The 27,133-nt window shown below is 38.9% G+C and overlaps 1 protein-coding gene across 9 annotated transcripts in view; it reads right to left on the bottom strand.

Annotated features, from left to right (window-relative positions):
* Positions 1-27,133, bottom strand: part of ppfia2 (PTPRF interacting protein alpha 2) — a 149,266-nt gene that overhangs the window by 42,985 nt on the left and 79,148 nt on the right. For all 9 annotated transcript variants that reach the window (XM_062064700.1, XM_062064699.1, XM_062064698.1 and 6 more), the window contains 4 exons: positions 7,651-7,752; positions 7,377-7,541; positions 2,950-3,024; positions 955-1,065 (listed from right to left, as the gene is read on the bottom strand). In XM_062064700.1, coding sequence (XP_061920684.1) covers positions 955-1,065; positions 2,950-3,024; positions 7,377-7,541; positions 7,651-7,752 — 453 coding nt within the window. The remainder of the gene's footprint in view (positions 1-954; positions 1,066-2,949; positions 3,025-7,376; positions 7,542-7,650; positions 7,753-27,133) is intronic.

Genomic DNA, 27,133 nt, shown 5'->3' on the forward strand with positions numbered 1-27,133 from the left:
TTGAGAACCACTGATTTACAGACTCAAGTTTGGAAAGTTAAAAAAAATAAAATTTTTAAACACTTTTATGTGTCGGGTCCTTGTGGATCCCCAATAATTTTAGCGGGACTTAAAAAAAAAAAAAAAAATGTCATTGCTCAAGAAATACTAATCAATTCAATGTTATGAATTATTGACCTATTTAAGGCTCTAATTACTTCACATCAAATATTCCACTTTGAACATTTTTTGAAGGAAAATATGGGTGTGAAAAAAAAATAGATTTTCAGATTAATCACGATTCTTATTTGTAACGTTTCTTAATCGATTAAAAAATAAAAAAATATATACTTTTTTTTTTTTCAATCTGTCTTGTATCGACACTCAGGCAAATCATATTTTTGATGTAAATTTTCTGAACAGATTTACTTTAGAGCTGTTTATTTTATGGAAATAAAATAAACAGTTCTAAAGTTGTTCCATTCATCATAGAACTGGCATCGAATGTTATTCAAAAAGTATAGATTTTGAATCGAGAATCTTTACCCACAAGAATCGAATCAAATCGTGTGGTGCCCAATGACTCGCAGCCCTAGAAAATATTGCGTATTTTGTGTTTTTGCCATAAAAACAGGGTTTTGACAAAAAGTCACAGAATATAAAAAAATAAATAAAAAAGTCTATATCGACAGATAGACCTGAAGTTGATCCAGGGATTTAAGCGTTTAATACAAAAAACAACAACTTTTGATTACGACTTATCTTTAACATTTTTATGATTAAGACCCTTCCTGGTCCCTAGCACCAAACTTTAGGGGAGCCTGTTGTTTAAAAAAATATTTATATTGGTTTTGAAAATGGCCCCGCATGCTTTGATTTTTCAGTGTGCGTCCATCAGAGAAAAGGTTTGGACACCCCTGATGTAGAGTATATACCAGTATTCATAGTATACACAGAGTACTACAATATACTCACCTTTCCATGGACCTTCTGCTGAGCTTCGCCGCCCTCCAGGATGTCGTCGCCGCCGTCGCCCGACGCCACCTTCCTCTGGATGTGAGCATTCTGCTCACGTAAGGCCACGATCTGCAGCAAGAGGGCGCACACGCTGGCGTGAATGACCGAGTTAGCATGCGAGTCCAACAACGGGCAGTCATGTGACTCTAATGATGTTAACGTGGCACGCAGCGGAAATTCATTGACTTAAACACATCATGAGACTTTGCTAAATATGTCGCTCTGAACTTTTCTTCTTCCTTTTTTCAACTGTTGGTAGTCTGAAGACTTTTTAGTTCTTCTTGAACCATTTTTTACATAAATATAAATAAGTCTTTAAATTGACATACAGTAAGGGTTTGCTTGAAAATGTGAACTTCACTTTTTTTTATCTTAAAATGTTATATTTTTCCTAAAATGCATGAAAACGGAATGGATTAACAAAGCCACACAGTTGAAATGAGAAACAAACAAACATTTTTTTAATAATATAATCTAATGAATCGGAAATACCATCAAAACTAAATACAATTGAAAAATCCAACTACAGTAGGTTAAATAATGTAAATAAAAATTATATTTTATGGTTATGTAGTAGTGATAGTAACAAAGTATGGTCTGTACTTTAGAACGATGAAATACAACAATATTATATAATGCAGTGACAACCGTTTGGTGTTTGTTAGAAAATGTCTGTGCTTTTCTAAAAATAATCAATAAAAAACACATAATTATATAATATTATTATTATTAGTCAGCCATTAATTAGCAGTTATTTCATGGAAATTTTTTATTTAGTTTTCCTCAATTGCATGAAAACCATTTTAAAATAATAATATAAAAAATACAATAATTAATATTAAAATGTAATGAATTGCAAATACCATCAAAATTAAATAGATTTGGAAAGTCCGACGAGGTTAAATAGTGTGATCTAGTACAATTAATGAAGAGTAATCTTGATTTTAATTCCATTCGATAACTATATCTAATCTACTTACAGTTTAACAGGATAAACCTAAAAAATAAAAACCTAAAAACAATAATCAAATATACTGCAAAAGATGGGACTCATAAAAACTTATGGGAAATAAATGTACATACAATTAGGCAGTGCCAAAATGAATATACTAAATTAATAATAAGTAGTAATAACAATAATGTTTCTTAAATAAATTGTCAATATAATGAAATGACATCTTCCCCACTTTAGTCAAATTTTTTGTACTTCAGAAACTTCTGTATGACTTTAGCTTCAGACTTCTTATGCGATTACCATTACTGCCACAAGTGGAGAAAGAGTGTACTACAACTGAGTACCGCTGCGGCCCATATAGACAACAGTTGAAAAACCGATATTTTTTTAGCTGTAAACATTGTTATTGTTAAGAAACACTGATCTGGTAAATAGGAATAATAGTTTATGGTTATAAAGTAATAATAGCAAAGTAGTTTACTTGATGGACACAGTTATGGTTTGACATAAGATGAAAAATAACAATAATAACGTAATGTATAACAACAGTATACGTGTTTATGTGTTAAAAAAGCTTATAAAGACAGATGTTGATTATTTTTAACGAAGGCGTAACGAGGTCTGGTCGCGTCTGAGCATCATCTTCATCATCATTCATGCTGAAGATGAAAGGACGCCAACATGACACGATGAATTAATCTGTGAATTACAGTGTCTCTTTCATGTCTGGTCTTCAGGTCCTGCAGGTGGACACACAGGCAAAGCCTTTTCTTGTCTTTGTCACCGTCACAAATCAATTTAGCGCCCAAGCATCTGAGGTGCGGATGTGTCTATTTCCTGAAACGCCGCCAAGGTCCAGCGGGTCGTCAGTCTGAGACTGACAGGCGTACTGTTAAGTATTTGACCCCCCCCCCAACACTACTAATGGACTGTCAAACCTTCGGTCCTCCACTGACATGCCCGTCAAGGACTTTAGGTCCGACTTAACAGTCTCTTACCTCCTGATTGGCTGCTGTAAGCTCCTCCTCCAAGACAGACACCCTCTCCAATGACACCCGCAGTCGCTCCCTCACCTCAAACAAAGAAACAAACAAACATGTTTATTTTCATGGCTAAAGCTAATTAAATGTGCTGACTATTGCTAGCTTTATTAATGGCTAAATTACAATAAAACATTAAAAAAAAACAACCGAATGGGAATTAAGTTAAGTTAAAGTTAAAGTTAAGTTAATGTCAAAGTTAAAGTTAAAGTTAACTTTAACTTTAACTTTAGTGGGAATCCATGAAATTACAAAATATTTTGGGACAAAACTAACATTAGCTGTTAGTCCAAACTAGCATTAGCCAGCAAATTAAGAACGCTAACAGCAGCTAGCTATAAACAAAAACAGTTTTGAAATAAAACTGGTGTTCATCAAATGATGTTGTTTTTTTTAAATAGAAAAAAATCCAAATTTTTTGGTAAAGCTTGAGGTAAACCATCATAATAAAAAAACAACAGAGTGGGAATCCATGAAATGACAAAATATTTTGGGACGAAACTAATATCAGCCGTTGGTCCAAACTAGCATTAGCCTGCAAATTAAGAAAGCTAACAACAGCTAGCTATAAACAAAAACAGTTCTAAAATAAAACTGGTGTTCATTAAATTATGGGGGTTTTTTTTAAATAGAAAAAAATCCTAATCTTTTTGGTAGAGCTTGAGGTAAACCATCATAATGAAAAAACAACCGAGTGGGAATCCATGAAATGACAAAATATTTTGGGATGAAACTAACATTAGCTGTTGGTCCAATCTAGCATTAGCCAGCAAATTAGGAACGCTAACAACAGCTAGCTATAAACAAAAACAGTTTTAAAATAAAACTGGTGTTCATCAAATTATGGTATTTTTTTAAACTATTGAATGATGTTCTTTTTTAATCCAATAAATTAGAATGTAAAGTGTGACAAAATAAGTGTTCATATTTTTATGGACAAAGCTAGCATTAGTTGTCAAGATAGAACAAGTTAAATTCTGATTGCTACTAACAATGACCGTGAAGTGAATTAATTAACTCATATAATGTTCTACATGTGGTGAATGTTCATATTCATCTTGGAGAAAGCAAACCTTCAAGTTTAAGTAAACGGTGGTATTTCAGTTTGAGCACATAATAAGATAAGGCCCCTTAGTTTGATATTTGCAGGTGGATTGGATCACTTCTCGTAGGAAAGAGGCCCTATTTGGGACTTCGGAATGCAAAAGTGATAACCATATCCTTGAGACGAGACTACCTGTCTAGCTCAACGCCAACATTTAAGTTATGACTTAAAGCAGTTGTTTTCCAGACACTTACACACAAACATCTCCTTTTATGGTCAGGATGTGTGACTTACACACACACACACACACACACAGACACACACACACACACAGACAGGAGGTAGGAATATAAGACTTGTGGTTTGGCTTTTCCAAGTTAGGAGCCCTTCATTTTTTTGAGTTAGATTCCTCCGGGTACTGACGCTCGGTTGTAACAAAGCAACTTTTTGTTCAGCAAAGCGTGTCGGACTTTTTTTTTTCCATCCAGCTACGCAGCCGTGTTGCCCTCCTTCTGCCCCGGAGGGGGAGACAAGACCAGCAATACACTTCAACAGTGTTTGGATAAAATTTGTGTTAATCCATTAAATGAAAATGACTTTTTGAGTTTTAGTTCATGTATTTGGGCTAAATATAGCACTAGCCTTCAAGATAAAATGGCCATTATAGAAAGCGAACTATCACATTTAATGTTTAAAGTTAGTGGTAAACAATTAAATTACAATTTTTTGGACGGAGCTCAAAATTGCGTTAATCTGTTAAATTTAGAATGGAATCATACTTGCCAACCTTGAGACCTCCAAATTCGGGAGATGGGGGGGTTGTGTATATATTTTCAAGTATTTCTTTATCCATATTTATATAAATAATCCGTTCATGAACGAGTATATCCATTCGGCCACCGTGTTCAATGGAGAAAACTGGGGCCGTACTTATCAAGCTTCTCAGAATTACTCCTAAGAAGTCTGCTAAGAGTTGACTTCAGAGTAAATAAATTCTTCGCTGAAAGCTGCACTTAAAAGTTAGTTATCAAGCGTCTTACTCACACTTTCAGCGAAGTGTAGGACTGAATCTTAAGTGTCACACTCAGAGCTGAATTACGACATTACTATGTGCCGTAAATGGAATTTTAGGTGACGTCATTTCTGTGTCCATAGAAATGACCAATCACGGAAGGGAATCCGTTGTCTAAGAATAAAGAAATATCTTGGAAATATTTAAGTGGACAATGAGAGTGTATATTTTGACAATAAACAACAAAATAATACTAGTCCCCGCCGGCATTCACGCTACCGCTCCCTCTCTTCTGTCGCCCACACACTCACTGACGTCACTCACCTCACGGCCACACACATACGCTACTGTCACAACATTTTCTTTCCAATTCATTAATTAGGCAACTAATTTGAAACTGGTGTGGGTGGCTCTATATATACTAGCCCACTGCAGCCACATGCAGAAATCAACATGGAATCGAAAAGTATTAAATCTGTGACAAAAATAATACCCGCTCTGTCTAAACGATACCGTTTGATCAGCTGCTCGTCATCAAACAAATCCAGAACATCGTTCCGCTCCCTGAATGTTCGCGCACGTCTCTCTCGCCTCAGTGCCATCCCCTGCTGGCAACTCCTAACCACTAAAGACACCTCTGAAGGTCTCTTAAATATCGTGGAGAGTAGGAGTGATTCTTAGACTTAAGAACGTTGATAAAAAGCTTTTATTCTTAAGTTTGAGAGTAGGACTAAATTTCGCAAATTCTCAGGACTTAAGTGTAAAATGGCACTCTAAGAAGCTTGATAAGTACGGCCCCTGATCTACAAAATGTGCAGGCAGCATACCCCTTCCCCTTCGAGCTGTCCTGGATGAACTGAAATTATTTTTTCCAATCATTTCGGAACTTGCAAGCGTACTTCTTCTTCTTACTCGTCGTCGCCATGTCTCTTCTTCGTTCTTCTGCTTCGTCTCTGTTATGTTTTTGGACATTACTACTTGCCGTAGTTTTGAAGCAATGCATGATGGGAATCCGGATGTTGTGTGTCAGTGTATTAACATGCCACTGAGAAATAGCTCCGTGCCTGCCTACTTTATGGGTTATAGATAAACCTATGGATAACGGAGACATATATTATAGTCTCCTTTTCAAGTGAGAGAGGACGCTAAAGGCAGTGCCTTTAAGGCACGCCCCCAATATTGTTGTCCGGGTGGAAATCGGGAGAAATTCGGGAGAATGGTTGCCCTGGGAGATTTTCGGGAGGGGCACTGAAATTCGGGAGTCTCCCGGGAAAATCGGGAGGGTTGGCAAATATGAATGGAATAGGTGTTGAAGAAAGTTCACTTCTGTTTGCTATGGAGTATCACAGTTTTTGGATAAAACAAATGCAAATTCATAAAGTTGTTACCACTAGCTCAGGGGTGTCAAACTCAAATACAGAGTGGGCCAACATTTTAAACTGAACAAAGCCGCGGGCCAAGGTTGAACAAATTAACCTTTTAATAGGGACCCAAACAAGTTTTGCATTGAATATTGAACAAGGAAGGCTTATATAACTTTATAGTGACATGCAAAATCGAGTTTCAAATAATAATAATACAAAAATATCAATGGCATATCAAATACAATTTAAATAAAAATTGAATGCCTCTTTTCTATTTGCAGCCTTCTGAGGTAAATATCAACATTAACTTTTACACAGGCTAATAAATTTGAAAATAAAACAACAATGAATAAACCAACCATTCAGGACTTTAAACTGCTCAGTTTGCAACACACTGATCTAATCTGATGTGCCCAAGCCAGTTAACTGCCATCTTTTCTTGGATGCTAGTTCATTAATGTCGGGGCTCAGGCTTTGAGCTGAGGCAACCTTCATTATCGAACATAGGTGTTCATCAGTCATTATATCTCGTAGTACACCCGGACCACAGTCTTGGGGGCGTGCCTTAAAGGCACTGCCTTAATTTCACGTCCGCTTTTCATCCATTCTAACAACGTGCCGGCCCAGCCCCAAGATATGTGCGGTTTCTTTACGCAAACACACGGGAATGCAATGCATACTTGATCAAGAGCGATACAGGTTACACTGAAGGTGGCCGAATTAACACTGTTAGAAATATACGCCACACTGTGAATCCACACCAAACAAGAATGACAAACACATTTCGGGAGAACATCCGCACCGTAACACAACATAAACACAACAGAACAAATACCCAGAACCCTTTGCAAGCGTTTGACACCCATGTGCTAGCTGATCAAAATTGTGCTATTCCAACTAATTAGAATGTTTTTGGGGGTTAAAGAGCCTTCTCTGAGGGGGGAGTTGAAAAGTGTGTTTGTACCTTCTCGTCAAGGGCTTTGTGATGCTCAAACAAGGACTTGAGGGCTTTGAGGACCTCCACCTCACTGGAGACCCCAGAGGGCGACTGGGCCTGCCTCTTGACCACCGTCATGCGCAGAGAACGCTCGTGTCGCGACACCAGACACTCCAGATGCTCCAACAGCAGCTACCATAAAAATCACATCGCTGCAATCATGGGAGTCGGAGGATTGTGCTGTTCTCGCCAAAGCTAATTAGCATGAAAATTAAGCTGAGCTAACATGGGCGGCGCTCACCCTGGTGTTGTTCCTCTCGGCCTTTAGCTCGGAGATCTCCTCCTCCTTCTCCAGCAGCTGCTCCCTGCAGGCGTTCAGCTCCTTTGTGAGGGCCGCAAACTCCTGCCATGGAAAAAAACAAACATGTTATAACACTCTGCCATGTACTTTGAGGACATTTATGGAATTTAAGGACTAATCTTCTAAACCGGGGGTCAGCAACCCGTGGCTCTTTAGCGCCGCCCTAGTGGCTCCCAAGAGCAATTTTAAAAAAGGATTGAAAATGGAAAAAGATGGGGGAAAAAATAAGTATTTTTTTTGTTTTAGTATGGTTTTTGTTTGAGGACAAAGATGACAGAAACCTTCCCAATTGTTTAGAAAGCCCACTGTTTAATATGTTTGTGTGTATGCTTCACCGATGAGAGTATTGGGTGAGCATGGTTTTGTCCTACTCATTTCGGCGGTTCTTGAACTCACCATAGTGTGGACTGTGACGCAACAGTTTGTGTACATGTAAAATCTTCCACTCCTTCTTGGTCTCATTTTGTCCACCAAAAGTTTCATGCTGTGCGTTAATGCACAAAGGTGCGCTTTGTTGATGTTATTGACTTGTTGGAGTGGTAATCAGGCTATTTAGGCTAGCTTTATGTACATATTGCATCATTATGCCTCATTTGTAGGTATATTTGTGCTCATTTAATTTCCTTTAATTTTATCCTCTTTGTATATAATTTAATTTTGTATGTCTCATGACACATTATCTGTAGGTAATATTGACTGCATTTTTCATAGCTGTTTGTGTGCCATGTTGTTCCAGACCACAGCAAACGTTACCTAGCTTGCCTAAGATTGTAATACATCTATTAAAAGAAGACAGTCTGCCGTTTCCCTGAACCTGGACACACACATCTATACCTTTGGCCATTAAAAGCCAGTCATGTCCAGGGGTGATCTCACCTTCTAAGTAGCCTCTGTTTTACTAATGGTTTCTAATGTTGTAAAAATGTGTAGAATAAATATTAGAGATTTGCTTCAGCCTGCTTATTAGTCATTTTGATAGTAGGCTATTATAGCTAATATAGACACTTATGTCATGTGTTGCCTTCATTATAAAACTTATTTACAGCTTTTCATTTTTTGCGGCTCCAGACAGATTTGTTTTTTGTATTTATTTTTGGTCCAATATGGCTCTTTCAACATTTTGGGTGGCCGACCCCTGTTCTAAACTAAACCCAAACTAAGAAAGGCTAGTGGCGGGTATTCCGATGTGTATTTGTCCCTTGTACAAACCCCGTTTCCATATGAGTTGGGAAATTGTGTTAGATGTAATTATAAACGGAATACAATGATTTGCAAATCCTTTTCAACCCATATTCAATTGAATGCACTACAAAGACAAGATATTTGATGTTCAAACTCATAAACTTTATTTATTTTTTTGCAAATAATAATTAACTTAGAATTTCATGGCTGCAACACGTGCCAAAGTAGTTGGGAAAGGGCATGTTCACCACTGTGTTACATGGCCTTTCCTTTTAACAACACTCAGTAAATGTTTGGGAACTGAGGAGACACATTTTTTAAGCTTCTCAGGTGGAATTCTTTCCCATTCTTGCTTGATGTACAGCTTAAGTTGTTCAACAGTCCGGGGGTCTCCATTGTGGTATTTTAGGCTTCATAATGCGCCACACATTTTCAATGGGAGACAGGTCTGGACTACAGGCAGGCCAGTCTAGTACCCGCACTCTTTTACTATGAAGCCATGTTGATGTAACACATGACTTGGCATTGTCTTGCTGAAATAAGCAGGGGCGTCCATGGTAACGTTGCTTGGATGGCAACATATGTTGCTCCAAAACCTGTATGTACCTTTCAGCATTAATGGCGCCTTCACAGATGTGTAAGTTACCCATGTCTTGGGCACTAATACACCCCCATACCATCACACATGCTGGCTTTTCAACTTTGCGCCTATAACAATGGTTATTTTCCTCTTTGGTCCGGAGGACACGACGTCCACAGTTTCCAAAAACAATTTGAAATGTGGACTCGTCAGACCACAGAACACTTTTCCACTTTGTATCAGTCCATCTTAGATGAGCTCAGGCCCAGCGAAGCCGACGGCGTTTCTGGGTGTTGTTGATCAACGGTTTTCACCTTGCATTGGAGAGTTTTAACTTGCACTTACAGATGTAGCGACCAACTGTAGTTACTGACAGTGGGTTTCTGAAGTGTTCCTGAGCCCATGTGGTGATATCCTTTACACACTGATGTCGCTTGTTGATGCAGTACAGCCTGAGGGATCGAAGGTCACGGGCTTGGCTGCTTACATGCAGTGATTTCTCCAGATTCTATGAACCATTTGATGATATTACGGACCGTAGATGGTGAAATCCCTAAATTCCTTGCAATAGCTGGTTGAGAAAAGTTTTTCTTAAACTGTTCAACAATTTGCTCACGCATTTGTTGACAAAGTGGTGACCCTCGCCCCATCCTTGTTTGTGAATGACTGAGCATTTCATGGAATCTACTTTTATTCCCCATCATGGCACCCACCTGTTCCCAATTTGCCTGTTCACCTGTGGGATGTTCCAAATAAGTGTTTGATGAGCATTCCTCAACTTTATCAGTATTTATTGCCACCTTTCCCAACTTCTTTGTCACGTGTTGCTGGCATCAAATTCTAAAGTTAATGATTATTTGCAAAAAAAAAAAAAGTGTATCAGTTTGAACATCAAATATGTTGTCTTTGTAGCATATCCAGCTGAATATGGGTTGAAAATGATTTGCAAATCATTGTATTCCGTTTATATTTACATCTAACACAATTTCCCAACTCATATGGAAACGGGGTTTGTAGTTCTTGTGTCTGTTCTGGTCTGAATCACAGCGCGTTCAAACATTTACTGGTGAAAAATCACATGAAGCACGAGGCTCTTTTTTAATATATCACAAAACAACAGTGAGTATGTTGATAAAAACAGGATGATTTCATCTTTAACGGGAATACAGAACATGCTGACCTTTTGTCCCAGATCAAATCTTTTTAACAGTTCCCTTCGGGCCAAACCAGTTCTAATATTTGGCTGTTTAGTTTCGCTGATGTCAAAAAAAGGCGAACAGGCGTTGCTAATTCATAGCATGAAAGACACTTGTTATCATTCATTTTCTTCTGTTTATCCAAGAGAGCGCGAAGCTAAACTTCACGGTCTCTGGCCGCCTCTTTCAGTTCCACCGTGGGAACACCAAGGTGTTACCAGGCCTGCTGCGAGACTTTCAATCTCCTCCAGCGTGTCCTAGGTCTACACCGGGGCCTCCTCCCGGCGGGAAACGCACAGAACGTCTCACCAGGGAGGCGTTCCGACCGTTATTAATCAGTAGCTTTTCAACATAATGGTGGCTCATCAGGAATGTACGGGTGTCTCTGTATTAGGGATGAATACTGAATTCGGTACTTTTCGGTAGTACTGGGCACCGATCGGGTTGCCCGTTTGCCGACTCAGCTGCCAACACAGCACTTGAAGTGAAGTGAAGTGAATTTAATTATATTTATATAGTGCTTTTCTCTAGTGACTCAAGGCGCTTTACATAGTGAAACCCAATATCCAAGTTACATTTAAACCAGTGTGGTTGGCACTGGGAGTAGGTGGGTAAAGTGTCTTGCCCAAGGACACAACGGCAGTGACTAGGATGTCGGAAGCGGGGATCAAACCGGGAACCCTCAAGTTGCTGGCACAGCCGCCCGACCAACCGAGCTATGCCACCCATTTAGCAATCACCCCAGCAGAAATTGACTCAAAAACCACTCCAACATAAATTAAATAAGGCACTACTTTTCCAAAAATGTGTTAGGTTGATGCTTATACATTGGCTTTGCTACTGATTAGCATTTTAATTTGAACACTTTCGAATTTGTATTGAAAACTACAACTAAGATGCACATTCCAATCAAAAAGATGGTGCGTAATTAGTACACTACTTACAGTATTAATACTTTGCAGGGCCCAGCAACAGACAGCAAAGACTGAAATGACCAACTGACTATAAACTATACGCTACTGCCATCTAACATCTTGGACTTGCAACTGTAATTGTAACTTAGTGGCATACTTTCAAATGAGACTGAGAAATGTGATAATAAAACAAGATGAAACAACTGGACAGCAGCTATCATAATCAGCTCATTTTTTTTTTTATTATCAAAGACAATTAGTATTTATTACACACACGAAAGCACCGAAAATTGGTACCGTCAGTACCGATTCCTGGTACCTGGGAATTGGTACCGTATCGGTTCAAATTTGAACGGTACCCATCCTTACTCAGAATAGTCGATTATTTGACGATTCAATGCTAAGGCCTGATTCGACTATCAACTAGGGCTGGATGAATAGTTGGATAATTGAATTGGATGGATATAAACCTAACTATATTAACAGGAATAATAAAAGTGGAGGTGGAGTAGCAGTGTATGTGGAAAACACATCTGGGGCTGTATTTATCAAGCGTCTTAGAGTGCCATTTTACACTTAAGTCCTTTATTTATGTGGAGACTTCAACATTGATCCTCTGAACCCAAATAAGCAAAAAGCAATTGATGACTTCATAAACACAATGAACAGTATGAGCCTGTACCCAAAAAATACTACAGCAAGTAGAATAACAGAACACAGTCTCACTTAAATAGACAATATATTCACTAATGACTTTAATAACAATACTAAGAGTGGTTTGTTAATTACCGATATCACTGATCATCTTCCAGTCTTCACAATATTCAATGAGAACTTTAGAGAGACAAAAAAGGATATTAATAAATCATACAAAAGATTACACACAGCAAAACGAATTATGGCCTTTAAGAATGATTTACAATAACAAACATGGAAGAAAAAGTATATAGTACAACTTATGTGAATAAAGCTTATGACCATTTTTTAAGTATCTACAAAACCCAAAACCAGTAAAGTTGTGTAAATCGTAAATAAAAAGAGAATACAATGTTTTTAAAATGATTTAACCTATATTCAATTGAATAGACTGCAAAGACAAGATACTGTTCAAACTGGTGAACTTCGTTATTTTTTACAAATATTAGCTCATTTGGAATTTGATGCCAGCAACATGTTACAAAAAAGTTGGCACAAGTGGAAAAAAAGACTGAGAAAGTTGAGGAATGCTCATCAAACACTTATTTGGAACATCCCACGGGTGAACAGGCTAATTGGGAACAGGTGGGTGCCATGATTGGGTATAGAAGCATCTTCCATGAAATACTCAGTCACCACTTTGTAAACAAATGCGTGAGCAAATTGTCGAACAGTTTAAGAACAACATTTCTCAACGAGCTATTGCAAGGAATTTAGGGATTTCACCATCTACGGTCCGTAATATCATCAAAAGGTTCAGATAATCTGGAGAAATCACTGCACGTAAGCGGCAAGGCTGAAAACCAACAGCGGCAAGGCTGGAAACCAACATTGAATGCCCGTGACCTTCGATCACTCACTCATTAGTGTGTAAAGGATATCACCACATGGGCTCAGGAACACTTCAGAAAACCACTGTCAGTAACTACAGTTCGTCGCTACATCTGTAAGTGCAAGTTAAAACTCTACTATGCAAAGCGAAAGCCATTTATCAACAACACCCAGAAACGCCACCGGCTTCGCTGGGCCCGAGCTCATCTAAAATGGACTAATGCAAAGTGGAAAAGTGTTCTGTGGTCTGACGAGTCCACATTTCAAATTGTTTTTGGAAATTGTGGACGTCGTGTCTTTCCGACCAAAGAGGAAAAGAACCATCCGGATTGTTATAGGTGCAAAGTTCAAAAGCCAGCATCTGTGATGGTATGGGGGTGTATTAGTGCCCAAGGCATGGGTAACTTACACATCTGTGAAAGCACCATTAATGCTGAAAGGTACATACAGGTTTTGGAGCAATATATGTTGCCATCCAAGCAACGTCCTTTTCATGGACGCCCCTGCTTATTTCAGCAAGACAATGCCAAGCCACATTCTGCACATGTTAAAACAGCATGGCTTCGTAGTAAAAGAGTGCGAGTACTAGACTGGCCTGCCTGTAGTCCAGAACTTAAGCTGTACATCAAGCAAGAATGGGAAATAATTCCACCTGAAATTGGTCTCCTCAGTTCCCAAAAGTTTACTGAGTGTTGTTAAAAGGAAAGGCCATATAACACAATGGTATTTTTATTTTTTTATGTCATAAAAAAATACGATCATGCCTGCTTATGGACTGTATCACTGCAGACTGTATTGATCTATATTGATATATAATGTAGGAACCAGAAATAACAGAAAAGAAACAACCCTTTTGTGCAAATGAGTGTGAATGAGTGTAAATTGGGGAGGGAGGTTTTTTGGGTTGGTGCACTAATTGTAAGTGTATCTTGTGTTTTTTATGTTGATTTAATAAAAAAAATAAATACTTTTTTATTTGTATTTTTTTATTTCAATCGATCCACAAACCGGTACCGGGCCGCGGCCCTGTAGTTGGGGACCACTGTTTTAGAGCACCGGGAATTTTAGGGGCAAGTCCGTTTTGGGGATACTTTGGACAATATTTGGACTTCTAGTTCCTTCAGGGGAAAGATGGTCTTTTTTATTTTCGTCGTTTCCTGTGTCCACTGACTTTCTCGTGTACAAATAGATAGGCTCCAATCTCTTTGGGGCCACTTTAGGTAACAAAGCGGCCCTAAAATTGCCAGCTCCATTTCATCAGTGCTCCAACATGTTCGAGAAACTCATCTCTAAATAGTCAAATTTGATCGACTTCTCGGCACGCCGTCATAGAATCCGAGCGCCTCACTAAACTATCCAATCTCTGTCGCGTTGGTCCCAAAAAGTCCCAAATGAGATATGTTTATTTGTCGGGTTCTTGCTCGCATACATGCTAGCAAACAAAAATGAATCAGACAATCATGAGCTCCCCGCCTTCAATATTCCATACAAACAACTCAAAATTCATGGGGAGCAGCAACTATACATTTCATTTCTATGTGTTACGTTTCTCTCTCTGTGTGTGTGCGTGTGTGTGTGTGTGTGTGTGTGTGTGTGTGTGTGTGTGTGTGTGTGTGTGTGTGTGTTGTGTATATTGTACACAGTGCATTATTCACCAGCTTGACAAAGCGGACCAAATGGAAGTTTGTTTTCATTTCGTGTTGTTTATTTTCTCATGGAAAACATAACAATCTGGCAAATAACTAGGAAATGGAACAGCGAGCTTGTGTCTATGTTAAGAAAATAGAGAAGACCCACGCGTACACACACACACACATTCTTGTATGTGTTACCTTCTTGAGACCTCCGAAAAATGCCTACCTCTTTAGGACCACCCTTTCTAGATACATAAAGATTTGAATTTACAACATTAATAATATATACATACTATGCAAATATAAAAAAGGTAAGCGTTTAGTAATTTTTTTTTGTAATTGGTGGTAACATATTCTAAGTAACAAAGACTTACTTTAGAGTTATTTGGACACTAGGGGAACATATAAGGGTTAGGGTTAGGGTTACTAGTAAGCAATAATTCTGAGGTTATTAAGGGAAGACTCTTAGTTAATGGCTTACTGGTTGTATAATTAGGCCATGCAGAATAGGGCATTAATAAGTACTTAATAATGTCTAATTAAGAGCCAATATGTTACTAATTTGCATGTTGATAAGCAACTAATTAATGGTGAATATGTGCTCCCCATACTAAAGTGCTCCCTTGGTTTGTAATGTTCTTCTTCATCTTTTTAATGATTGTCACAAACACACTAGGTGTGGTGAGATCTTCATTATTTACTTCAAGTTATTACAGTGTGTCTCTGTATACATATTTATTTTATTTTTTTAAATTAATTTTGGCCAAAGGGGGCGCATTTCAATTTCTTACACACACTTGTTGTTACATATGTTGGCCAGAGGGGGAACACTTCAGTTTTTTTGTTTTTTTACACACACTTGTTATTTCATATGTTGACCAGAGGAGGAGCACTTTTAAAACCGACACACAGTCAATTTGAAAAATCCCTCCTTTTTGGGACCACCCTCATTTTGATAGATTTCACCACCAGTGGTGCAAATGAGATCTCTATTTTTTGTTTTTTTGTAATGTGCTTAAGGGCGGTGACAAAAGGAGTCACGGACCACAGATGGCCCCTGTGCCGCACTTTGGACAACCCAGCTGTAGAAGCTAACTGTTAATGGCCACTATAGTCTTAGTGCCGTAGTGTATTTGTTCATCCTATGGTCACATATGGGACGCGGGTTGTCTTACATCAGCACCGGAAGTCGTAAAATCAGCTGTTCATGTAGCCGTTTTTTTGGGGGATGAATAGGGAAGTCCTTCTTTAGCTTGTTTTATCATATATTGCTGCTTTTGCACCTGTCAATGTTTACTTTTGTATGCACATTAAATCAACAAAACATCCTGACTTTGGAGCAATGTTCACGGACTCTAGTATTTGGCTCTCTATTAGATGCAATGGTTTTCCGTATTGGGACCATGATTTCGGTCCTAACTCATTCACTGGTCCTCATATGGAAGGTACTTTTCCTTGTCGGTGTCTCGAGAAGGGTAGAAATACAAGAACACACACACACACACACACCACAGAATGATGCCTTCAGGGGGAAGAATGAGACTCATCCCCACATTTGGGGATGTTGCTGGGAACGCTGCCCGGCTAAGAAGAAGAAGTGAGAGTTGATAATGAGCTTTGGAAAGCTGTGATATGAAAAGTTGTAATCTTGTTAATACTCTGACATTGTGTATTAGGTCACATTATTCAACATTACTGCAGTATTCCTCTCTAGTACACAAGTACTACTGCCCGACATCTAAGCATGACCTCCGTGTGGCTTTTTTAAGACCAGCGAAACCAGTTGCAGTCTCACTTGCAGTGAACACCGTGCGGGTAAGCACTCCAAGTCCAATGTCTTCTGGCAGCTGTCAAAGCGAGTTAGCGTCCAGGGGACCCGATAGCTGACATTTTGAACCTAGAAAGAGAGTCATTCTGGAGGCATCAAGGCAGCAATATCCAACAGTCATAATTTTTTTATTAAAAGTAGCGTGAATACGTTTTACGTTTTCATAGCTAATCTACTGTTGCAGTAGTCATCAAAATAAAACTGAGAGTTATTAAAAGTTAAAAAAAAAAGGAAAAAGCTAGCAATAACCATTACATCAAAAATGGCACTCGTTGAAAGCTAACACTAGCTAACAAGCTATAACGTTTTTTGGGGACAAAGCATTAATCCTTTGATGCAGGGGTCTCCAAAATCCGGTCCGCAGATTTTGGACCAAGTTAAAAAAAAAAAAAATTTTTATATGTATATATATATACACAGTATATATATATATTTCTTTTTTTAATTATAATTTTTTAAAATCTGTCCTTTCAAAACCATTTTTTACCGCTTGTTACTCTCTGTGTCTCCTAAGCACACAGGCAAATCATATTGTCTAAAAATGCATTTTCCCATCGATAAAGCGGCAAGTGCGCACTCTTTCAGTCAATTAGTCCGCGTGGAATACATACATATATATATATATATATATATGTATATATATATATATACACACTACCGTTCAAAAGTTTGGGGTCACCCAAACAATTTTGTGGAATAGCCTTCATTTCTAAGAACAAGAATAGACTGTCGAGTTTCAGATGAAAGTTCTCTTTTTCTGGCCATTTTGAGCGTTTAACTGACCCCACAAATGTGATGCTCCAGAAACTCAATCTGCTCAAAGGAAGGTCAGTTTTGTAGCTTCTGTAACAAGCTAAACTGTTTTCAGATGTGTGAACATGATTGCACAAGGGTTTTCTAATCCTCAATTAGCCTTCTGAGCCAATGAGCAAACACATTGTACCATTAGAACACTGGAGTGATAGTTGCTGGAAATGGGCCTCTATACACCTATGTAGATATTGCACCAAAAACCAGACATTTGCAGCTAGAATAGTCATTTACCACATTAGCAATGTATAGAGTGTATTTCTTTAAAGTTAAGACTAGTTTAAAGTTATCTTCATTGAAAAGTACAGTGCTTTTCCTTCAAAAATAAGGACATTTCAATGTGACCCCAAACTTTTCAACGGTAGTGTATACATACATATATATATATATATACATATATACATATATATATATATATATATATATATATATATATATATATATATATATATATATATATATATATATATATATATATATATATATATATATATATACAAACCCCATTTCCATATGAGTTGGGAAATGGTGTTAGATGTAAATATAAATGGAATACAATGATTTGCAAATCATTTTCAATCCATATTCAGTTGAATATGCTACAAAGACAACATATTTGATGTTCAAACTGATAAACATTTTTTTTTTTGCAAATAATCATTAACTTTAGAATTTGATGCCAGCAACACGTGACAAAGAAGTTGGGAAAGGTGGCAATAAATACTGATAAAGTTGAGGAATGCTCATCAAACACTTATTTGGAACATCCCACAGGTGAACAGGCAAATTGGGAACAGGTGGGTGCCATGATTGGGTATAAAAGTAGATTCCATGAAATGCTCAGTCATTCACAAACAAGGATGGGGCGAGGGTCACCACTTTGTCAACAAATGCGTGAGAAAAATGTTGAACAGTTTAAGAAAAACCTTTCTCAACCAGCTATTGCAAGGAATTTAGGGATTTCACCATCTACGGTCCGTAATATCATCAAATGGTTCATAGAATCGGGAGAAATCACTGCACGTAAGCAGCTAAGCCCGTGACCTTCGATCCCTCAGGCTGTACTGCATCAACAAGCGACATCAGTGTGTGAAGGATATCACCACATGGGCTCAGGAACACTTCAGAAACCCACTGTCAGTAACTACAGTTGGTCGCTACATCTGTAAGTGCAAGTTAAAACTCTCCTATGCAAGGCGAAAACCGTTTATCAACAACACCCAGAAACGCCGTCAGCTTTGCTGGGCCTGAGCTCATCTAAGATGGACTGATACAAAGTGGAAAAGTGTTCTGTGGTCTGACGAGTCCACATTTCAAATTGTTTTTGGAAACTGTGGACGTCGTGTCCTCCGGACCAAAGAGGAAAAGAACCATCCGGATTGTTATAGGTGCAAAGTTGAAAAGCCAGCATCTGAGATGGTATGGGGGTGTATTAGTGCCCAAGACATGGTTAACTTACACATCTGTGAAGGCGCCATTAATGCTGAAAGGTACATACAGGTTTTGGAGCAACATATGTTGCCATCCAAGCAACGTTACCATGGACGCCCCTGCTTATTTCAGCAAGACAATGCCAAGCCACGTGTTACATCAACGTGGCTTCATAGTAAAAGAGTGCGGGTACTAGACTGGCCTGCCTGTAGTCCAGACCTGTCTCCCATTGAAAATGTGTGGCGCATTATGAAGCCTAAAATACCACAACGGAGACCCCCGGACTGTTGAACAACTTAAGCTGTACATCAAGCAAGAATGGGAAATAATTCCACCTGAGAAGCTTAAAAAATGTGTCTCCTCAGTTCCCAAAACGTGTACTGAGTGTTGTTAAAAGGAAAGGCCATGTAACACAGTGGTGAACATGCCCTTTCCCAACTACTTTGGCACGTGTTGCAGCCATGAAATTCTAAGTTAATTATTATTTGCAAAAAAAAAAAAAAAAAGTTTATGAGTTTGAACATCAAATATCTTGTCTTTGTAGTGCATTCAATTGAATATGGGTTGAAAAGGATTTGCAAATCATTGTATTCCGTTTATATTTACATCTAACACAATTTCCCAACTCATATGGAAACGGCATTTGTACATACACAGCCCGGCCCGGCCAAACTGTATTAACCCAATGCAGCCCCCGAGTCAAAAAGTTTGGGGACCCCTGTTTTAATGTACAAAATAAAATATAGAAATAAAATAAAATAGATTTAAAAAAATAAAATAAAATACATCAAATTCGTTTTTTAGGGAATAAGCTAGCATTAGTCATTAAGATAAAACTTATGTTGACTAAAGCTAGCTTTAGTCAACACATTTAGGGCATGATTTACTAAGATCCAAACACCACGGGCTAAAAAGCGTGTGCAAATAATAAAATGTACTATGAGTGGGCGTGTGATCTTCTAACAATGCGTGTACAATTGAAAAGTGGTGCAGACCGCCTTATTTAAATGAGCACTGATCCTGCAGAATTGTCAGTTTGCCCGTCCTTCTGACACGTGCTAAATAAAATCTAAAACAGTGCGCGCAAAACGGTGATGAGTGTTGATGAATCACATTGCGTGGGCTAAATAATTATATTTGCATCTTCTCCTCCCAGTATTGTGGGCGTTTTAATGATCAGCATATATTATGCGTACTAATAAAGACAGATGCATAATGAATTGCACGCCTTATTCTGCTCACTTAACAGACACAATCCACTTTGCACAGGTTTAGTAGATCAGTGTGTGATATCAGGATTGCAACCAACCTTGACTAAATCAGGCCCCAAGACTGGTTGTCAGTGAAAGCTAACATCAACTAGCAAGCTATGATGTTTTTGGAGGGGTAAAGCTTGAGTCAATCCTTTACTGTGTAAGCGTTTTTTAAGTAATGTTAATACATTAAAAAAAATGTTGAATGGAAAAAGTTAGTATTACTGCTGTTGCTCAAAGCTAGCATTAGCCAGCACATTATGTAGTGTAGGTGAAAGCTAATACCAACTAGGAAACTATAATTTTGTTTTGGAAGAATAAAGCTTGAGATAATCCTTCAATGTATACCAGTTTTAAAAAAAAGTAATTTTAATAAATCAAATTAAAGGAACAAGCTTAGTCATTAGTCATTAGAATAAAACCGCTGATGCTTAAAGCTAGAATTAGCTAACACGTTAAGACTGAGATTGAGAGATCCGTGAGACAGACGTGAGGTCGAGGGGAGGAGAGAGGCGTCAAAGGTCCGTGTCCAGGCGGGAGGTCGAGATCCAAGAAGCAGCCAGGGAGGCAGAGGGAACGCGGGAAGGCGAGACACACAGCTGGTAGCGTGGGAACGAAGGCAGGTGTACGGGAACAGATGATTACGTTCTGGCGCGGGATAGCAGGTTGTGCAGGCTTATGAAGGCAGGTCCTCTGATCAGTGACAGGTGCGCTGATTGCTGGCGATTGATTGCAGCTGCTTGCTGCAGCCGGACTGGCACGCGTCTAGCGCTCTTGGAGGTGCACTCAGCAGAGCGCACATAAATGCGCATTGGAATGCGCCCGGGCCGTGACAATAACATTTGATGGCTTATTTACAGGCTTGTATTTGCCTTATTAATTTTGGCACAACAACCGCTATAAAAATGAGAGGAAATGTAATCCATTCCCCACTGCAGTGGATGAATAAATATTCCAAAAGCGTAGTTAATTTTGGGACATACGTGTGAGCCTGTTTGGTGTATTTTGTTGGCCATGCGGGAGCACGACCGTGCTAATCAGCTGGTGTCGCTAGCAGCTCGACTGCGACCCGTCAGGGAATCCTAGCCCACAAAAGCTGCTATTTATATCCTGCCTGCCACTTTCAGTTACACTGGAATCCCCATGCAGACACTCAGAGAAATAATAATTAAGAAGAGGAATGTGGGCAGCTCCCGACATGTTCTGGGTATAATCTGAGGGATGTTCTGAAGAAGAAAAAAAAGAAGAAAGAGCGACAGAGAAGCTTTTAGGATATCATCATTAGCATGTACGCGAGGATTCGTTAACATAGACACACTCGGTCCGAACGGCCTCAATGAAACCGCAGCATCTCCTAATGACACGCCCTGAAGGTTGAGCATCCCAGCATCCCACAACACTCGTCACCGTGGAAACAAGTCACCCCAGAGCGCTGTTACCATAGCAAAGCACGTGACCTCTCAGCCCGGGTTTGCCGAGTTGAAGTGATTGTTTCCGTCGGCGACGTCGCATTCTCCCGGTTAAGGAAGGCAACGCGTGCTGGAATTTTGATGGGAGAATCCAAGGAGAGTTGAGAACTTCCTGCGCTTCAACAATGTGGCGACGCCAGCTTGATCACAGAAGAGCGACATTCTTGCAAGATGATGAATGAGGGCAAGTTCCAACAACATGATGGAGCGACAGAGCTGCGATGCTGAGTGGAAAATGTAAATCTAAGGGTTTGAAAAATGCCGAACTCGGGGAAAAAAAATTTTCAATGAATTTTTTTTAAAAACGTAGAAGCAAGATTCCCTGACTATTCATATTACATTATTAGTAATATATTATATTTTGGCATTAGAAAGGTTCCAATTGCTTAAACGTACAAACCCCAAAACCAGTGAAGTTGGCACTTTGTTATCTTAAATAAAAACAGAATACATCTATCCATCCATCCATTTTCTACCGCTTGTCCCGTTCGGTGTCGCGGGGGTGCTGGAGCCTATCTCAGCTGCATTCGGGCGGAAGGCGATTTGCAAATCCTTTTCAACCTATGTTCAATTGAATAGACTGCAAAGACAAGATACTTAGCGTTCGAACTAGAAAACGTCATTTTTTGCAAATATTAGCACATTTGGAATTTGATGCCTGCAACATGTCTCAAAAAAGCTGGCACAAGTGGCAAAAAAGACTGAGAAAGTTGAGGAATGCTCATCAAACACTTATTTGGAACATCCCACAGGTGAACAGGCTAATTGGGAACAGGTGGGTGCCATGATTGGGTATAAATGCAGCTTCCATGAAATGCTCAGTCATTCACAAACAAGGATTAAGTGGCCCGCCATGTTATTCAATGTGGTCTGCCACGTCATTTAATGTGGTCTGTCACCTCATTAATGTGGCCCGCCATGTTCTTCAATGTGGTCTGTCACCTCATTATTGTGGACCGCCATGTTATTCAACGGGGTCTGCCACATCATTTAACGTGGTATGTCACCTCATTAATGTGGCCCGCCATGTTCTTCAATGTGGTCTGCCACATTACCCGTCACCTCATTAAAATGGCCCGCCATGGTTTTTAATGTAGTCTTCCGCATCCTTTAACGTGGTCCATCACTTTACTCAATAGGGTCTGTCAACTCATTAAAGTGGCCTGCCATGGTATTCAATGTGGTCTGACACATATTTACGTGGTCTGTCACCTCATTACTGTGGCCCATCATGTTATTCAATGTGGTCCGTCACCTCATTAATGTGACCTTCCATATTATTCAATGTGGTCTTTTATATCATATAATCTTGTCTGCTACGTCATTAAAGTGGTCTGTCACCTCATAAGTTTGGCCCGCCATGTTATTTAATGTAGTCTGCTGCATCATTTAAGGTGGTCTGTCACCTCATTAATGTGGCCCGCCATGTTATTTAATGTAGTCTCCCACATCATTTAATGTGGTCTGTCACTTCATTAAAGTGCCCTGCCATGGTATTCAACGTGGTCTGCCACATATTTACGTGGTCTGTCACCTCATTAATGTGACCCATCATGTTATTCAATGTGGTCTGCCACATCAACTATTGTGGTCCGTCACCTCATTAATGTGACCCATCATGTTATTCAATGTGGTCTGCCACATCAATTATTGTGGTCCGTCACCTCATTACCAGGGCCCATCATGTTATTCAATGTGGTCCGTCACATCAATTAATGTGGTCCGTCACCTCATTAATGTGGCCTGCCATGTTATTCAATGTGGTCTGTTATATCATTTAACCTGGTCTGCCACATCATTAAAGTGGTCTGTCACCTCATAAGTTTGACCCGCCATGTTATTTAATGTAGTCTGCTGCATCATTTAAGGTGGTCTGTCACCTCATTGATGTGGCCCGTCATGTTATTTAATGTAGTCTTCCACATCATTTATGTGGTCCGTCATGTCAATTAATTTGGCCCATCCCGCTATTTAGTGTGGTCTGCTACATCAGTTAACTTGGTCCGTCACGTCATTTGGTGTGGTTTGTCAACCTCATTAATGTGGCCCACCATGTTATTCAATGTGGTCTGTCTGAAACATCATTTATTGTGGTCCTTCATCTCAGTAATGGGGCCCACCATGTTATTCAATGTGGTGTGCCAAGTCATTTAACATGGTCCGTCACATCAGAGAAAGAACAAACGAATGGAATAAAGCTGCTATGATATGAAACGGGGTAGGGTTAAATAAGCTCTGCTTCTTCCTACTCTTTTTCGGACATGCTGTCATGAAACAAGTGTAAATATGTGATGTATTACATTGTAATTGTATGCATGTTCCAAATTAACTGACACCAACCAACCAACACCATTTGTCATTCAATGTGCTCAGACGCGTCATTTAAAGTGGCCCGCCAAGTCATTCAATGTGATCTGCCACATTATTTAATTAGTGTGGCCCTCTTGAGGGCAGCCATAATTGCGATAAGGCCCTTACTCAGTGGCCTAGTGGTTAGAGTGTCCACCCTGAGATCGGTAGGTTGTGAGTTCAAACACCGGCCGAGTCTTACCAAAGACTATAAAAATGGGACCCATTACCTCCCTGCTTGGCACTCAGCATCAAGGGTTGGAATTGGGGGTTAAATCACCAAAAATGATTCCCGGGCGCGGCCACCGCTGCTGCCCACTACTCCCCTCACCTCCCAGGGGGTGATCAAGGGTGATGGGTCAAATGCAGAGAATAATTTCACCACACCTAGTGTGTGTGTGACAATCATGGGTACTTTAACTTTAACTTTAACAACAATGTTAAAGTCAGAGTTATTCCTGGCTGCAGATTTGGACTGTTCTGGAAAGTTTGAGCATCTAAAGTACTTCTTATGCAGCGAGGGGTAGCGTGGCTGATTAACAGTCTGCAATGAATGTTTTTTTTTTTAAAAAGCAGCTGAGTCACAATCCAATATTCCGACTCTGGCGGATAATGTGCAGTAAACAACGTGAGGTAGGACGCTGTGAGGCTAATCGTCCCGTGAAGACATCTCTATAAGAGCAGCTCCATTAGGGATGGAACTGCGCAGAAGCCAAAAATAGGAGAAGAATCTTTGATATGTTTCCTCATTAGACTGTATAATGTTGACTTTGTGTTGGGAAAACCCGGAATATTAAAGAGGGAAAATAAGACGAGAATACAAAAGCTTTGTATGAAAGTTGCAAGAGAACAAATGTTGAGAGCGTTCAATTATTTAGCATCCTCACTCGCTGGCGTTTGTCGAACAAGCACAGGTCGTAAGGAGAATGTGACGGATCTGTTGTGAGAGGGTCATGTGCACTGCAAAAAGTCAGTGTTCAAAAACAAGAAAAAAAATATACAAAAATGAGGGGTATTTTATTTGAACTCAGCAAAATTATCTGCCAATAGAACAAGAAAATTTGGCTTGTCAAGACTTTCTAAAACAAGTAAAATTAGCTAACCTCAATGAACCCAAAAATACCTTAAAATAAGTATATTCTCACTAATAACAAGTGCACTTTTCTTGGTAGGAAAAAAAGAAAAAAAAGACCTTTTTGCTCAATATGTTGAAAAATATTCTTAAATTAAATAAATGCTAGTGCCATTATCTTGACATAATGATATGCGCTCGGCATCATGATTTTTTTTTTTCATGCTTGAAAAAAGAAATTATTACTTTAAAAAAAGTAGTTTTATACATGTGAGTGTTGATGACACAGCTTTGCATCAGTTGATATTCTAGTTTCAAGCATGTTTTACTCAATATAGGTCATAAAATCTCAGCAACAAGCTGTGATATCTTACTGAGATAATTTAAGACCAAAACCCTTAAAACAAGTAAAACACTCTAACATAAAATCTGCTTAGTGAGAAGAATGATCTTATCAGACAGGAAATAAGCAAATATCACCCTTATTTGAGATATTTAATCTTACTTAGATTTCAGTTTTTGCAGTGCACTGCAAAAAGTCAGTGTTCAAAAACAAGAAAAAAAAATACAACATTTAGGGGTATTTTATTTGAACTAAGCAAAATTATCTGCCAATAGAACAAGAAAATTTGCCTTGTCAAGACTTTCCAAAACAAGTAAAATTAGCTAACCTCAATGAACCCAAAAATACCTTAAAATAAGTCTATTCTCACTAATAACAACTGTACTACTATAAGAGTACGTATTTTCTATTGTTTAATTGAAAATAAAACAGCAAAGTCCATTTGGCTGTCATCTGTTTTAATTATGAGACACAAAATCTCAGCAACAAGCTGTAATATCTTACTGAGATCATTTAGGACCAAAACACTTAAAACAAGTAAAACACTCTAACATACAATCTGCTTAGTGAGAAGAATGATCTTATCAGACAGAAAATAAGCAAATATCACCCTTATTTGAGATATTTCATCTTACTTAGATTTCAGTTTTTGCAGTGCACTGCAAAAAGTCAGTGTTCAAAAACAAGAAAAAAAAATACAAAATTTAGGGGTATTTTATTTGAACTAAGTAAAATTATCTGCCAATAGAACAAGAAAATTTGCCTTGTCAAGACTTTCCAAAACAAGTACAATTAGCTAACCTCAATGAACCCAAAAATACCTTAAAATAAGTCTATTCTCACTAATAAAAACTGTACTACTATAAGAGTACGTATTTTCTATTGTTTCATTGAAAATAAAACAGCAAAGTCCATTTAGCCGTCATCTGTTTTAATTATGAGACACAAAATCTCAGCAACAAGCTGTAATTTCTTACCGAGATCATTTAGGACCAAAACCCTTAAAACAAGTAAAACACTCTAACATAAAATCTGCTTAGTGAGAAGAATTATCTTATCAGACAGAAAATAAGCAAATATCACCCTTATTTGAGATATTTCATCTTACTTAGATTTCAGTTTTTGCAGTGTGACTTCAATGGGAGGAGTTTATGCAAATACGGCTTAAATAATCCTTGTGTTAAAGCTGTTCCAAATGAATAAATGCTCGATGTCGATGTGTGTTTCTGTCGGTTGCCGCCTGCGTGACTGAAAGCGCACCTGTGTCCACGCGCTAAATAATGCACGCATTCTTTAAAATAACTTTACCGTTCAGTTCGGACTGAATTATTCACCGGGACAGTTGAAATGATGAGCGATTGTCACGGCAGCCGCAGTGCTCGTAGGCCTATGCCGCATTGGCGCACATGCTAGGCTAGGTGGGGGCGCTCGCTAACTGACTAAATCATTGTCTATAATTGGATAACCTGCAGCACGTGAAATATTAGCCAACAAGATGACGTAAGCATTGCCAAAGACCAACGATTCAAAACTACATTAAGAAAAAGGCTGATTTTTTTCGGCTCAAATTCTTAATTTTTTCTCAAGCCCCTTTCTTTTCCTTGGGTGTGGCACAGCAGAATTGGCTGCCACAGTCTCCTGTCTCCATGGCAACTTATGTTGGAAGCCCTTAGCTTTTTTGTTTTTGTGGTTGCCATGCATGCTCCTTACTCCTCGCGGGTGCAAGATCGCGGGGTTTTTTTTGGGCCGTTTGGCATCGGGACGAGCTGTCAGCTCACATTTGACATTAACTTGACGCGGCGCTGGGGCGGAGGGACTCGTGTTTCCAGAAAGAT

Source organism: Entelurus aequoreus, linkage group LG12, assembly GCF_033978785.1.
Source record: "Entelurus aequoreus isolate RoL-2023_Sb linkage group LG12, RoL_Eaeq_v1.1, whole genome shotgun sequence".
Classification (NCBI taxonomy): domain Eukaryota; kingdom Metazoa; phylum Chordata; class Actinopteri; order Syngnathiformes; family Syngnathidae; genus Entelurus; species Entelurus aequoreus.